General features: G+C 31.5%; 1 protein-coding gene across 1 annotated transcript; it reads right to left on the reverse strand.

The window, feature by feature from the left end:
• Positions 1-2,338: 2,338 nt before the first annotated feature.
• Positions 2,339-17,352, reverse strand: LOC144851511 (saccharopine dehydrogenase-like oxidoreductase). The gene is made up of 11 exons (XM_078709018.1): positions 17,140-17,352; positions 16,517-16,626; positions 15,762-15,842; positions 12,484-12,613; positions 10,667-10,716; positions 10,052-10,182; positions 9,278-9,395; positions 7,781-7,900; positions 7,161-7,329; positions 3,306-3,387; positions 2,339-2,949 (listed from the first exon to the last, which is right to left on the reverse strand). The coding sequence occupies exons 1-11, from the start codon at positions 17,339-17,341 to the stop codon at positions 2,841-2,843; spliced, it is 1,302 nt and encodes a 433-aa protein (XP_078565144.1). The 5' UTR covers positions 17,342-17,352; the 3' UTR covers positions 2,339-2,840.
• Positions 17,353-17,584: the final 232 nt, after the last annotated feature.

Raw genomic sequence — 17,584 nt, forward strand, 5'->3', positions numbered from 1 at the left:
GCTATGACCAACTGGTGATCTGATCCTATGTCAGCACTTGGAAAACTTCTACTGATAGAGCTCTTCCATTTACTGTTGATCATAATAAAGTCTATCTTGTTGTGTTTCTTGTGATCTTGGGACTCTCAGGTCCACTGGCGACTGTCTTTTGTCTGTTTGAACATTGTATTTGTGACGACTAGGTCATTTGCTGCACAAAAGCTCAGTAATTTCTCTCCTCTGGCATTAGACTTTCCATACCCATACTGTCCTATAACCTGTTTCCACTAAGAGTAGTCATCTCCCACCTTTGCATTGAAGTCTACCATTGCCATCAGGATGTCACTTTTTGGGGTGTTATTGTTGGCTACTTGAAGATGATCATAAAGCTCGTCGATGAGTTCTTCTGGGTCTGCCATATTTGTTGCATAAACTGTTACTGTCACTGTCAATGCTCCAGCTTGAGTCTGGAATCTTGCAGTAATAAGCCTGGGTGAGATAGGATGGTATCCTAGGAGAGCATTTTGAGCAGTTTTATTGAGAATCAGTGCTAACCCCACTCTGTGTATTGTATCATTTCCTGAACATAATATTTTATACCCTTCTCCTATGAACTCTCCTGCATCTGTCCAGTGAGTCTCTGCTATTCTTATGATCTCCCATTCAAAGTCTTTTAATTGGTGAAGTAAGATTTCTAAATTCCCTTGTTGGTGTAGTGTCCTTTAATTCCATGTCCCAGTACCAATTGTCTTTTTTAAGTTAGTAAATTAGAATCCACCTTTTTCCTTGGTTTATTAGAATCAGCTCTTCCAATTGGGGTTCGGCTTGGGTCTGGTCTTGACGAAGGAAAACCATCAAGTCTTCCAATTGAATTTGGAGTTGTAGCTTCATGTTGCTCTACGTGTTGTAGGCCCACGGGAAGAAGTAGCGGGTTAGTAGAGTGTTGTATTTGCTTTCCATCATAAAACAGTTTTGTGAAAAAAAATAGCTAGGCGGAAGAGTCAATCCTCTCCTAGCCACCCTAGTCTGTCCATCACCAGTTGAACAAGTCAGCTGGCTCACAACCCCTACCGCGTGAGGATCCCCGCGTGAAGGTAGACTAGGACGTTTACCCAGATCCTCACAAGTTGGTCCTTGCCTCAGACTGCATTATGATATAGTAACCAATTATGTCGAAAAAAAGAAAGATCGATTATGATATAGTAACCAATTATGTCGAAAATAGAAAGATAACAAAAATTTTGCAATTTAAAAGAAAAAAATCCCTCTACTATTATAGTACAGGAAAATTGCCAAATTTTTGTTTTTTCCGCATGCTGTTGCTGTAGGCTGTTGCTTCCTGAGTTTTTACTAGTTTTTAGTCGCGTGGACGCGACTCTATAGTTCACTATGTCGGTCGGTCTGTCGGTCTGTCTGTCCGTCCGGTATCACTATGCGTTTTATCGCTTTCTGACCTTATCTTGATATCAGTTTAATCTAGCTAAGTCAATTTTTCACAGTATATTCCTTATGGCCAGGAATCGATGTGGTTATGTTTTGGGATGTGCCAGGTCATTCTTCTCGATTTCTTGTGTTGAGTCGTCTGTCATTTGTTTAAATGTTACTATACTCGCCGCATGTGCCATTCGAATCATTCGATGCTTTGTGCCAATTGTGGCATTCCAATCTCCCTAAACAACTGTCATTTCTGGATGTTTTGTCTAGTACCTCCTGCAGTTGTTCATAGAAGATCTCAATCTCATCATAGTTCGTTGTTGTCGCATATTCTTGTACGATGTAACAGTTATACGATCACAACCATGGATGATTGGCCCAAGATGATCAGCAACAGTTTTTAAAGCCAAATTGAAAGTGTAAGCTCATAAGCATTATTAAAGAAGGATTTGGAAGATGGAAACATGAATATGCATATACGCTGGTGCTTTTGATTCACGCAAACAAATTCGCCTAGTGGAAAATCGGCTTTAGGCCTTGACCATTTACGCCGATTTAGCTGCGTGGAAAAGATTATTTAGCTTCAGCTTATTTGAGGTTAGAATTATTTAGGAGTTAGATAGTCAACTAATCATGATGACGATGATTCTGTAGGCCTAGATAAATAGCCTACTGAACTATCTGGTTTATATCATAGAGGCTCATCAGAGTAACAAAATATTTTTCCTCAATTGACCTCATGAGTTAATTGAAAATTTGACTTTAATTTATGACCTAAATACTGAAAAAAAAAGTTTTTGAGTTTGTTTTTATAACAAATAATTATAAAATATGCATTTTTAATTGTTTATTCATTTTTTTCTAATGTTAAACATGGGTATAGTAAACAATATACAGTACAACAAACATGTCTGATCATAAGAGATTCCCTTTAAAAGAATATTTTATTTATTGAGAAAAATATAGATGCTTTAATTCAACAAAATCATTTAAAAATGATTTCAAATAAACTTACTTTAAAACCTAAATTAATGAAACTTATAACTATATTACATTCTATTAATATTATAAATTTTATAGAATTAATCAAAATTATATATTATCAGTATTACCCCTCCTCTGGGACACTATTACTGTAAGTGGACACTTTCCCAAGGGAACAAGGGAAAATATGCGTTTTAGTAGAGTCAACTCCTACTCAGGGACACCCCTATTAATCGGACACTTTCCTAAGCTATGGAACGAACAAGGGGAAATACATGTTTTAGCAGTACATTCAACTCCTATTCGGGGACACCCTTATTAGGGGATCTAGTGTATATATGATGTCTCATGGAGGAATTCTTTTATAATTTAAACTATTAAATTTGTTTCAATATATTAAACTCCTCTTTCTTTATTTTATATTGATTTTACTGCAAAATTGTTTATATTTGCTTTGCTTCTGTGACGGTTGTGAACTTGAAGTTGTGTTCCATTAAACGCTTTATTAAACTTGTTTTAGCAAAAGCTGCTCCTGGAGTGAACACACCCCCACTGAAGTCAAACAAAAATATTTCAGTTAAATTTATTATTAGATATATTTCTCAGCAGTTTATTCAATTTTCGCTAATCAATTTTTGATAAAATGACACATGATGGGAGCTTTCTGTTTATATAAAATATTATTCATAAGTATATTATTATTATTGTATTGTAATAATTTTACTTAACAGTCATATTGCCAGATCACATTGTTGTATAAATTTAAATTGTAGAAATTGTTCTGTCATTTCATTAGTCTGTAGTTTTATCTTTATTATTTCACACAAGCCTTCACAGTTTATCTTTTTTGTTTGATATGAATTATGATATTCAAAATAAAGAAAAAATAAATGTTTGAATTTGTTTACCTTCCAGGTATCTTGTCAGTCTCACTCAGCAGGACAAAGGCACTTTGAAGCATTGCTATGGGTGTAGCTACGTACCCAGGTTCTACAAAATAATAAGTGTATCCAATCGATATTATTAAATTAATAAATGCAAATCAAATGGATGGATGTCACTTGTTTTTATTAAGCTCTGTCTACACTAACAAAAAAAGTGTGATATGCCCAAATATGGTAGTGATATGATAAAATATGGTAGTGATATGCCAAAATATGGTAGCAATATGCCCAAATATGGTAGACAGAGCTTTACACTTTAGTGCAATCCTCATGGGACTAACCACCAAGGTAACCTCTACTTTATAAAATATTTGTATTTGTCCTAAAAAATAAAATGGGCACATTAGATAATATTACAAATATAACATTCATTATACAGTACAAAATCGCCCTTAAGAAAAGACATTTTTGTGTGAAATTAATGATAAAGCCAACACCTATTTAGAGGATACATCTATTAAGGGGACGTCTCTATTAAGGGGACACCTTCATTAAAGAATGAGGGGAAATATATGATTTAACACTACAGCCAACAACTATTCAGCGGACACTTCTATTAAGGGGACACTTCTATTAAGGGGACATTTTGTTGGATCACAATCAGGTATACAAGTATTACAATGACCATAAAGAAAATATACACAAACATATAAAAAACTTTAAAAATTGCTAAATTTGATTGTAAATATATTATTTCAGACCTACTGTGCCAACCCCTTATTATATATTGCATTAGGCACAAGTGATTATTGGAATCTTGTTTCTTTAATATGAAATGCTTGGGGACTTGCAACAGACCTCATCATACAGTATAACTTAAAAAAGATCATAGGAGAGTTTTAAAGCCATACAGCTAACAAGTAGCCCCATCTATAGAAGTCGGAGAAGAAATATTTACTGGTCAGCCGCGAACAATATAACTATAACAACCTCATCCAATTCAACGGAACATGATTTGCCAACCAATGTGGACATTCGGCCAATGTAGTGGACATTTGAATATTATTAATTTTTTTTTCATGAATCTTAGCAAAATAATGCAGTAAACTATTACAGCTTAAGGGAATCTAGGGATTATAAATAATCCAGGGATTACTACAACTTGCTCGCAAGATATACCAATGTACTTAGTTGCCATGGTGATGCATCTTCACAGTGATATCCTGGCAGAATACCATGTTTTTTTAAATGTCTATATAATATGCATTCAAATCATTTGCATATTCTACATCAGTTGTATTGCAGAAAAAGCTTAATGAATGTATAATTATTATTCTAAGAGGTTTTTTTTAAAATGTATTATATCATTAGATTAATGTGATTCCTAGGGAGAGAGGAATCATCATTTAATATTTTGAAATATATTTAATCATCATTAGAATAATTATTCTTCTGTAAGAACTAGTTATTACATTTTTAGGAGGTTGCTACGTCCCATGAGGACTACTCATTCATAAGCTAAAGCAAGCAGCAGTTATAGTATCTAAGGCCGACAGTTTTGCGACTTTGTAAACTTGACTATAATTTATAGATCCCAGCTGCTGGACCCAAAAAACGTCTGGGAAAAGAGAGTCTAAGAGGGCTCACGGTTGAACGATTTTGGATTCTCGCCCTTTGATTGGTTGACGCGAATCAACAGACTGGGAAGAATTTTCGTGAAGTCACGTTGTCTCTAGCGGGTATTCAGTTGCATGCCAACAGGTTGAGGTCACACATACACACAGCACATTAAAGTTCAAAATTGACCATTTTTAAATGGGCATGTGAATCATAATTAAAGAACTATCTTTGATTTGTATGTATTTTTGCGATTAAAGGACATCTTTTTAATAATTAATCATAAATATATCTGAAGAAAGAACAATGATTAATTTTAAAATGTCGAGCAGCGTTTTTTATAAGAAATATTTCTTGTTTATTTATCTATTTCAACAAATATAATACAAGAGGGGGTCCATCCAGCCGAAACTGATCATCAGGGACCCTAATACATTAACATAAAACAATTAAAAATTAAATTAAAATAAATAGAATTTATACAATTTTAAAAATTAAATAATTAGAAAAAAATGGAAATGAAAACAATAAATAAATGTTGCCATCTCAGAGAGAAAAGACAGGAGATAGGAAGCAATTAGAGATAGTTCTTGAGCAAAAATTGCTCATGGTGCTGTGGATTAATAGATGTTACACTTTTCAACTACATGCTTCTCCCCTAACGGTCACGTCATGTCAGTGCTCTCCTATCTGTCTACAGCATCAGTGTTGTTTATTAAGAATTATATTCATGATGGTAAAAAACCTGAGATAAATTCTATGTTTAAAAATGTTATCATCAATTAAGCTCGCAATAAACCAAATTAAAATTGGTCTAAATACTCATAGATCAATAACAAATCAAATTGTGTGGGATATTAACAAAATTCAATTTGTATATATCCTTGCATCCGTTTAAAATTGTGAATTTGTATTCACAACGAGCAGATTGATGTAAATCGATAGTGTTGTTACTGTACAAGACAGTTCAAAATGAGTTTAGCTACCTAAAAAAATATATCATACATCATCTCTATAGCAATCAGCAATATGAAGTTTTCGATCATAGTATTTTGATTGATTCGATCATAAATCATAATCATCGTTGAAACTGGATTCTACTATACTTTTAAATTTAATTAGAAGTCATAAAAATCATTTTACATAATAGTTGTCGTAAAATGTTTTTAAAAGTTGAAATTTTGCAATAATCCAGAAGAAACAAAAGATTTGGCTATGACGATTATTAAATTCCTTCAATCAAATTTGATTGGACAAAAAGAGGTCAACGACATCAGTTTCTTCTGCGAATAGTACATCAGAATAATTACAATGTTGTATTCAAGTGGTTTAAGTTTTATCTTTCAATATCAGGCTTAGTAGCTTCTTCACTCAATGTATTAATAACAAGTTTGTGATTAGGAAACTTTTGATGGTGATACTCGATGGCAGGACTATAAAGATAGTATACAAGAAGCGTACCTAATGTATAATGCTGTATTATTTATATATATCCAAAGGCAAATTACTGAAACAATGTATCAGTGTAAATGGAATAGAGTCTAATGAGAATTCAATAACTTGTGGAGTACCGCAAGGGTCGGTTCTATGACATACATTAAAATAATATTTATAATATTACAGTGAACACATTATGCATAGTGTTTCAAATAACATTTTTACATTTTTATTTATACAGTTGTTCAGGTAAATATTTTGTTGTTTTGTTTTTTTTAAACAAGCAATGTTCTGTTTTACTTCATCGTTTTGATTTAGCTTTTTAAAACATAACAAAAAACTAGAAAAGTTTTCATTTTATAGAACTATAGGATAACCATTTATGCTGCATTTGATAAAAACAATATTTTCACATGTCTGATCAAATGACGATACAACAATTTTATTGTTCTTATTGATCATGACATCATTTGACAGGATTTAGGCAATATTATTTGAGACAGCATAAATAATTATCTTATAGTTCTAGAATGAAAATGTTTCTTTTGTTTTATGTAAGAAAAATGTACATTTATCTTGTTATCAGCAATCGTTATCATCCAAGTGTGTAGCAGCGTTTAATAGGGGTGTCACCTGAATAAGAGTTGGCTGTAGTGTTGAAACATAAATGCCAATTATTTGTATTTTTTGTTTCAATAGAGGCATCCACTGAATAGGAAGTCCCAAAGGAGAGATTGTACTGTACCTCTAAATCATACTGAATGGTATGAACATTTCATTTTCCAAAATGTTCAAATTAATGTTTATTCAGTAGATTAGGCTTACCTGGTCCAGACACTTTGGTGACCATTTTAAGGTCGTGTTTTCCCTTCTCTTCCACCTCCTTGCTACTGAACCCTTCCGTGTAAAACGTAAAGGTGAATGAACTTTCGGCCATTTGTTGTCGTGAAGGACCATCATGACTAAACGCACCAAAACTAAACACTCTTGGATACTAAGAAAAATTTATAAAAATAAATAAAAAAAACATTAATAAAATGGTACACAGAATTAAAAGCAAGTTTGTTTGTTTTCTTCAATTGCAAACACTTTTGTTCATATTAATGTACACCTGACAGCATTTTTGTTATTTCATTCAATTTAAAATAAAAATGTTATCAAGTATAGACTAACACCATGTTTACTATTAAATGAATATTTAATTGTTCGTTTTATGCAATTTTACAGTTTAACTTTGTTTTAGTCACGTTTTAAAATGGAAAACTAATTACCAATTACCACAAATGGCGCCAATTGATTCAATTGGCGCCATTTGATTTCTTGGGGACTGTGGAGCTATCTTCATTTTCAGAATAAACCTAATCACTTTTTAAGCGCTTTATAAAATGTTTTTATTGTTTTGTTTTAATATAATTTAAAATTTAATTATTAAGGACATAGATTACCTTTTCAAGTAAATTTCTTCCAAATTTGTATCTAGCTAAAATTGAGAATATTAATCCGCCAAATATAAGCATGAACAACGAAAATAAGCTGCTAATTGTTACGTATGCACCATACTGAATCTGAAAGTAAACAAATAAATATAGTATCTTAAAAAAATGTAAAAGTAAAAATATTAGGCACAATATTGTAGAGTGGAGATGTAGCTTGGTGGTTAAAGTACTTGTCTTTCAATGCCAAGGTTCAATCCTGACATATTGCCAGGGTTGTAACTCACAACTCTTTCAACTACACTCCCTAAGCCTCAAATGAGATTTAATAGTTTATAAGAACAATAAATTATAAAATAGTTTGTGCTCGCTGTTGGATGCGTATATATTGTGAAAATGCAATTTGTTTTTATAGCAAATATGAACAATGATCATTGTCTATACTGTACAAATGAAATGATTTATTGATTAAAAAAAAATGTAATCAAAACTTGATATAAACGTATAAAAATGTTTTCTTTTTTCCCTGATGTAATAAATCAAAACATATTCTTTTTATGAGGCTGTTACAGATATTAACAAATTAATCTTTGTTGACAAACTGCTTTATTTTTTCTCATCATTTATATTATATATATTGCCTTAAAAATACAATACATAACAAGGTCAAAAATAAGTAAGAAGGAAAGGCTACCTTATTGTTATAAATAAGATAACCGGCAAGAGGCTCTTCGCACTGAATGAAATACAGTACAGGACAAAAAAAATCAGATTTTTTCATTCTAGATAATAAGCTAGTTATTGCAACTAAAGTGAAGGCAATGTAATGTGTTATTCTTAAAGTTTAAGTGAACATAAAAACACATAATTCGATACTACTGACACGCTTAAAAACGGTACTATTTTAAGACATTACCATGGCAACGTAATGAGCTAACTATAATGCAAAAGGATTAAGATTAGAGGCTTAGCAAGTGATGCCAGGTTGGATTTGTAATCTTTTGCTTGCCTATATGATTACACTAATGGCATAGACTTAAACAGATGAGAAATTGTGTGAAATATGGCCAATTATTCATAATGAAATTTTGCGGTTTAGTTACATGACGCATTTATCATAGAAATCAATGATTGTATACAAGGTATATAAACACGTGTCGCCGCGACACTGTTTATCAATCATGGATACGTTTACGTTAGAGGAAGCTGGCAAATAAATCCGGCAAATTAAAATAACAAATACGCACAGAAATTAATTCATAAATCATACGATATGCCATCACGTCGATATTAAAATAGCATAATGGCTTATATTGCCAATAATTTGTTGTAGCTGAGGCATATTAAAAATGAATTTCATAACATAACAATTTCATCAGCTATGATTGCCAATTTGCGACCATCAAAATCAACAATATTTGGAATCTTTGTCTCTAAACAACCGCAACTAACTAGCTACTAACAATACTATAATACAACTGTAAAATAGATACGATATATTTAACTTACAGGTCGCATTGATTCCTTCTCATGCATAAAACGTTGGGTTCTTCTAACAACAGAGACGTCAGATCCGGGAAATGGAATAGCCCACTTTGAAGACTGGTCATGGTAGAACACAGAACTCCTAAAAGAAATAATATTAAACCCACAACAATAATGGTATAGTCCATTAAAGGACAGTACACCAGAGAATGCCAAAAAGATATAAAAAATGCAAGAATATCACAGAATCATGCCCAAATATGGTAGTGATATGACATCATCATGTCCATATATGGGCACATCACATTTTTTTGTCACATAAAGTTTGATAATAAAGAATTATCATAGAAGGCAGATAAAAAGTCTAACAGGAGTTGAACTTCATTAACATTTAAACATGTCTGTATGATAATGTTACTAATAATTAATTAAAATACTATCTAAAAATTTGTGAAAAATTATAATTATTTTTAATCATTATTTAGAGACTCTTTTTTTCATGTACGATTATCAAGATATTTTGTTAAGGTGTTATGTTTTATTCATAATTTGTTTGTTTTATAATTTAATTGTATAAAATAAGAAATGTTATATTAAAATTAATTCCAAAATATTAAAATGATGACAAATTTATAAAACTATATAATTAAATACAGTTATTATCAAGTTCAATGACTTCATTAAAAAAAAACATTTCAAATTTATAACAATCACTAATTTATTACCTTTAAGTCCCTGGACGAATATATAAGTATTATGCTATGTTTCGTGGCATTTTAAATCCGTTGAGTACTTTACCTTTTGGTCAACCTTGGTTGGTAGCGAGGCATCGGTTTATGCTGGAACTGTTTACGTAAGCCGATCAGTTCCTTAGAGTTAGCAAATCCGTGGATTGCTGACTGCCATGTTCCGTAATGACCAACTGTTCCCTGCAAAATAAATGCATTCAATCCGTTCAGAAAACACTCAGTAGTATGTATATTGTTGATACTGTGTATTACTATGGATAACAGAATTGAATATAACTCGGCTTAAATATTTGAGAATAAAAAATTAACCTTTTATTTTTTGTTATTTTAACTGAAATGGATTTAAATTTCATGTGTTATTTCTGGCAAAAATAAAAGTTGTAAAGTTATGTTATTTGGCCTATGAGTATCTTTATAGAGTAAACCCCCTCATTTTGGACACACCTATTTAGGGGACACTTTTAAGGTACAAGTGGAAATACACTACGGCCAATCCCTATTAAAGGAACATCCTTATTATAGGGACACTTATGTTGTAGCCTTAATACAGTAGGAGTTCTGTATAGGCATTCTTCAAAACAAATTATGGTAAAAAGCACAAGGAACACTTTTTAAAGGAACCCTCCTCATCCCTGACAACCTAACAATAACAAAAACAACTCACAGATCCACTACTACTAGCAGTAAGGAAACTCTCAATTGTGTTGACAATTCCTGAAATCAAATAGAAAATATTTTAACAAAGATAATATACATTTTCTTTTTTCTTTTTCTTAATTTTAAAGATGTATTGTCCCCCCAAAAAACATAAAAATGAAGATTAATAAAATCAGATTTTAAATAGGCCATTTTGCAGTTTTAATAAAGTTATTTACTTCTGTTAAAAAAAAAATTATTTCACTTATAAAAACAAAAAGAAACGTTTAATTTTAACCAAAAACCATTGCCTGACAGACAATTTTATTGTATTTTTTCCCTTGGAATTACATTTTTTCAGGTAAATAATTTTTTTTTAAATCCCTTTTTTCCCCAAAGTGAATAACTATTATGTGACATAGTATATTAAAAAAAAAATTGTTTAGGGAGACAATCTTTAAGGTTTTTTATAAAAATAATAATTATACTGTTAATAAGATGGTGCATGAAAAAATATCTTTTTGCCATTTCTGCAGACATGGTGATTAATTTAGCGTTTACGTTCAATGAACGATGGTAATGAAAAATAAGAAAAGGTTTCTGTGGGGAATTGCCTTAATGAACTCAATTACTATGGTTTATAAACACGAGTAAATAATTTCTAATGACCATTAGACAATGGCAGCCGACGTTGGGGTAATATAAACAATATATTGGCTGACTCTTAATAGGTTATGAGTACTGTACTAAAAACTGCCGTATATTACATTTAGAATTGCACACGCATTGTGGCAACAATAAAAATTGCTAACTGTGTCGGAACAAACCATTTTGGGAAAAGTGACGGACAAACCCCAGACTTTTAAGCGGCTGGAAAGATCAATGTGCGTGTGTGATTAAAACTAGTGGTTACCACAATGGCATGGGCAAGAGCACTTTTGTCACCATCAAACTTATTGCAACTAGTGGTTACCCATACCACTTAATTACGTTATACTGTAACCCTATAAGTGAACATCACTCATAGAGGGTGTTCAGAGTGAGACCTCGTGGGTGTTAAGGATAAAGAGACTCATGTTTTTAGACTGTTATGTTGCAACAACCCAACTCTGTGTGATTGATTAATACCACTATACGATCACAGGTTACAATACCAATGTTTTTTTAAAGCACAGACAACTGTAGTATATTACTAAGGCAAATAAAGAGAATATAAATAAAGTTCAATTTACAGGAATACATTTGCTTTCACTAAAGCTTTTCAAGAAAACTTGAAAGTGCATAATATAAATCAAATAAAGCATAGATCAAAAACACATTACTGAAACTAATCTCAGATTTCTAAATTCTGTTTTTTTAATTCACCTAAGATGGATGATTCGGCCTCTGAGGATCCTACGTTACGTTGTTATTAATGTAATTTTGCAATACTGTAATGTCCTTAATTTTGTTGATAATTTTTCAAATTCTTGAGTCAAAGTTTTACAGGTAAGGAAAAACAAATTGAATTGATCAGAGAACGGTTATTAACTTTTAATAAAAACACATTTTATTTATAAATTAACTTGGAAATTAATAGCAACAAAATGGATTGATACATGTGACACAGAATTTGTCTATGATACCAGACAAATTGTAGATAGAGTATAAGATAAATAGTTGAAAAATGTAATGTTTATTGTATTCTGTTTTGTTTTATCTCCGCCTGTTAGTGGAGATTTTTATCTTTTCTGGTTGTGAATTGAATACAGTAAAAAATCAAATATTTTTTAGAGCGTAATCTGTCTCCCCACTAAGTTTTATAATAATGAACATTTTTTCAATTACTCAATATGTATTTCTTACCTGGGAATTGTTCTCTGATTTGACAGACTCCCATATCAGCAGGGATACTGTCAAAACCACAGCTACCTATCACATACACCCCAGCATTTTCTGCTTTACTACCATAGTTCAATTGAATACCTTCTAGAAACTATAAGAAACAAAACAAACCAAAAGTAAAAAAAGTCTCCATAAAAACAGTATATTTCATGATACTTCATAACAAGAACATAGGTGGTGCCCAGATTATGTTTCTCTAGATTGAATAGATATGGTGGCAGTGGCATAACGCAGGTTTAAGAACCCTAAGTGGCCCTCCAACGCTGGAGGCCTCGGGCGTTTTTAGCCTATTTTATTGCCTGTGTTTTCCTATGGACACTGCTCAGGGGCCCCACAAGCTCCGGGGCCCCTGAGTGTTTCCAGTGAGAGCTGAAAGCCATTACGCCACTGAGATGGGGTAGCATATGATTAATAGAAAAATGAAATATCAAGACTTCTTTAAAAGCATGGCCAAATCATAGAGGATGTGCTATAATTTTTGTTAAATACATCGAAACATAGAGGGTGCTATTAAAATCTTGGGCATCAGTATCTATTAATAACATCTAACAATAGATAATTTGAGGACTTGAAGGCCGTGTGCTTCACCAAATGCTAAGACTGAAAGAGCAACGAAATTCATCATCAATTATGGAGATTTCCATCAATGGTAAAAACATATTAAAATATGAATGGCCAACAATGTATTCATTTTTATCATAATGTTTTAAACTTTTTATTAATTACTATCTATTGTAATCCATTCACACTAAATTGCAATAAAAGATTTTGAAATCTTATGCCTGGAGTAAAATATTTACAATCAGGTATATTTTTTTTCCAGAAATGTAACATCACTCCCACGATTATTGGAAAAGTTTGATAGCGAGATTCGAGAGATATTCTTAACGATATGTACAGTTATTTTGACACGTCAAATTACACATTTTGTGTGAATTCTCTTGTCAAGAACTACAATATGATGTTATAATGATAAATCAATGTTTGCCATTTTTACACATATTACAGATTTTGAATGTATACTTGTTTGAGACTAACTACCAAATAAATCATCAAATAATGCTAAATAATTTCATAAACTGTGGATGCAAGCTGAATACAAAATGTCTTGAAAAATATATATAATATATATATATGCAGAGATATTACATGACATGCATGTAAGATAAAATATTATACCATATAGCAACTACCATATTTGAACATTTATAATAATGCTCCGATACTCCTTAAATCCGCAAAAAAGCATTGATAAATTTAATATCAACTAAAACCAGATAATGTATGGTGATTTACAGATTCCTGTAATTTGTTAATAATTTCTTTCTTAATTGGTAAACATAACTTTATAAAAATTTTTTATTGGTTTGAAAGCTAGTATATAATACAATACTGACTGTAATCACTATGAGTTAAGCTCTGTCCACACTGTCAAACTATTGTAGTTAGACAAAAAAAGTGCGATGTGCCAAAATATGGTAGTGATGTCTAAATATGGTACTGATTGATGGTAAAGATATGACATCATCATGTCCAAAAAAATCTTACATATGGTTGTTGAATGTTGCATCCCTCTGTTGAGTAAACACTTTTACAACATATATAATTTTTTCTATCTTTGGTGTTGACAGTATATATGTACTGTATAATTTATTTTACATTTATAATATTTTTTATTTTTATTTCAAAGTGCATAGTGTTAATTTTTAGATTATGTATGTATATGTATGCTATAATAGGACAATAAATAAAAAAATCACACATATGGTTGTCGTATTAATAATTTGATTAAAACTGAATTTTCATTGTATTAAACAAATACTGTAGACTATCAATATTATTAATTATGTATTCGACATCAATATTTTATTAAGCAAAGTGTCCAAGCAATTTAGTAATATAATATTCTGCATTAATTTGTTATAAAATTTGATATCCATATATTGTATTGTATGCAAAGCAAGTGCTGCAGAAATCTAAAAAAGCAAAATTAAAATTATTATGCAACTGAAACAAAAATAGTTTTTAAAACAAAAAGACTTTAGTGCAATATCTCCTGTAAGTGAACACTCTTGGGTTTCGAAAATGTATCTGCTAACGGGAGGTGTTCATTATTAGAGTTGTAATGTTGACGTATTGGTTAGTTCACTTATGAGAGGTTCAGTGATATGACTATGATGATTTGTATGATTTATATTTTTGTGTCTTAAATTAAATGAAGAAGTCCTCTCCTTTTCCTACAAACTGCATTATAAATTTCTGTACTTTGTATACAAATTGTATTCATTGTCACAAAAAGTGTAAGAGGAAAAATCGTTTACAAATTTTAAAAAAGCTCTTTTGTCCGGAATTGTCAGTGTGTTCAAAGTACAAGTGACTGAAATGAAATAAGATAGAGTGCGCTCAATTAATGGATCAACCATCGTAACTAGCGACTAGATGTCTCTTAAAAAGGTGATTTGAATACATTTGCCTAGCTATCAAATGATGTTAATTATCAGTGTTTATGTTTAAATCCATTAGCGACGAGGCTGTGTTTATAACTACAATATTGGATGAAAATGTCAAGAGAGAAGAATTGGTATTAGGTTACTAATCCCCTAAAGCATTGGATATGTTGGATATGTTACAGATCAGGATGGATTAAGTAATGATTATCAATATCATAACTTAATAAACCTACTACTATATTTCATAAAGGATTGTTATTAGAAAAATACATTACTAATTCCCAAATACAATGGATATATTGCAGATCTGTTACGAATCTCCTAAAGGAACAAATATGTTGTGGATTATGTATAGATTATTAATTTCATAAATCTATATGGATATGTTACAGGTTGATTGCTAAAAAAAAAATTGCTGTGGATTTAACTAATATTAATCTCATAACTCAATAAACTTGCTAAACGCTTAGATAATCCTCTATTACATAGCTATTTCATAAATGACTATTATAGCAATGCATTACTAATCCCCAATGCATTGGATAAGTTACAGATCAGCTGATATTTAAGGAACACAATTGCTGTGGATTAAAGTATTATATTAATCCAAACTTTGTAGATAGGTAGCTAATCATCTAAAATACAGGATTGTTATTCTGCTAATAAATTACTAATCTCTAAATAATTAATATCTAATCTAAAAAATAATTGATATGAGGAAACTTTGCTGGTTCCTGATTCTGTCCCCTTAACTGGGGTTACAGTATAAAAATACATACAAGTTCCTACCTGTGGTTCTCCACTAATATCAATGTGGTGACATCCATTTTCAACACATGCTCTTACTAACTGCTCTCCGAAGAATCTATACTGTAGAAAAAAAAATGTTTAAATAACAGTGTAAAAAATATGTAGCAAATGTATAAATTATTAATACACGTAACTTTTAAACACAATTATGGAATGCCATCTATCCCATTTGGCAAATTAATATTCAGTACTTTTACTAATTACTCATGCTTTAGCATTGTTTACAGTATGGAATGTATGTATTAAAGAGTCGCCATCCAATCAAGTTTGAACAATACCATGAAAGCCCCACCCCCCTGCATATTAAGTGATTTTTTCTCATTCTCACAGATTTCCTCATCTTTATCGTTTCAAATTAATTAATTAAATTTCAGTATATCATCAGGCGGTAACGGTTTAGAATTCATGTTCTGTGCCTTTTGTGTTTATTATTATATTATATATACATTCCTTGTATTGTACTAAATTGTAATGGTGAAAAAAAACAATTATTTGATTTGCAAAAACCAAAGTCCTATGCATTTGTCATTGGTCATCATATAAACCTAGAATATGGCAAAATATTTGATTTGTGAAAACCAAGGACCCATGCATGTGTCGTGGGTCGTCAATAGAATCTGTGCCACGGAATCAAGTTAGGATGCACATCCCATGTTAATTTATGCGCACAATGAGTTCACAGAACGTAACTACTGTAGTTCCTCAGTCATCGCAAGCTCCCTATTGTTACTTACAGGACCAACACAATTCAGAATGACCTTTGACTTTTGACACATAGTCTTGAGACTGTCCTCATCATTTACATTAGCCACCACAATGTCAATTTCATTTTCAAGAGTTTTCCCTGAAAGAAAGAATCTTTAGAATTAATAATTGTCACTGCATGATTAATTCAACTACCAAACAATCGAATCATGTTTTTTGTACAAAAGATTCATTTGATAAAATCAAAAAGATAATGGTTTTAAACCACAATAGCATTGTGAAAAACAATTTAAGTTTAAGGTGGCCAACCTTTGTGGTTTATATTAAACGATAACCATATCTAATTAAAAAAGACTATGGAATGGATGGCTCACTCACTCACTCATACATACTGTATAATAATGGATGGTTGTTTTAATATCTACTATAAATTGTAAAATAAAGATATGCTTAAGGCTTAGGCCTAGTAGTAGGTTAAATAATGATTTGTTTTGTTGAAGAACATTTTTGTTTGTGAAATATTAGTTTAAACTGTGTATAATACAGCTAACTTGGTCTAGGCTAGGCCGGTAGCCACTAGGCCCAGGAGGCCTATATGTGATGCAGTGAAACTACCGTGTTGTGCCACGCCAAAATCTGACGCACTACAAACCGGTTATCTCTTGAGCTTGCACCAAAATAGCTCTTAATTTTTCGGACGAACGACCAGCAACTGCCCATTTTAAATCGTTCTCTTCATCAACGACTCTTGCTAGTTCTTCTACGACAAATTGTCCAGTGAATCCACTTGCACCAAAAACAGTAATATCATAGATTCTTTCTACCTTTACATCATCGACAACCGGCGAAGCCATTTTTGCTGTTGTTTAATGTCAAAGGTCGTGAGAAGAGTATTATGCAGACTAGACATGTGCGCTCTCAGAGAAGCCACTCATGCATGTCCCGTGATGTTTTTTAAACGTTAAACAACCAATCAGATTCGTAGTATAGTCTACGTAAACATATGGGCCTCTCAATCATTAGGAAATCCAACATTTCAACATTGAATTTCTTAAAATTGATACACATTTCTGAGGTAAATGTTGATTAATAATATA

Source organism: Antedon bifida, chromosome 9 (genome assembly GCF_963402885.1).
Source record: "Antedon bifida chromosome 9, ecAntBifi1.1, whole genome shotgun sequence".
NCBI lineage: Eukaryota > Metazoa > Echinodermata > Crinoidea > Comatulida > Antedonidae > Antedon > Antedon bifida.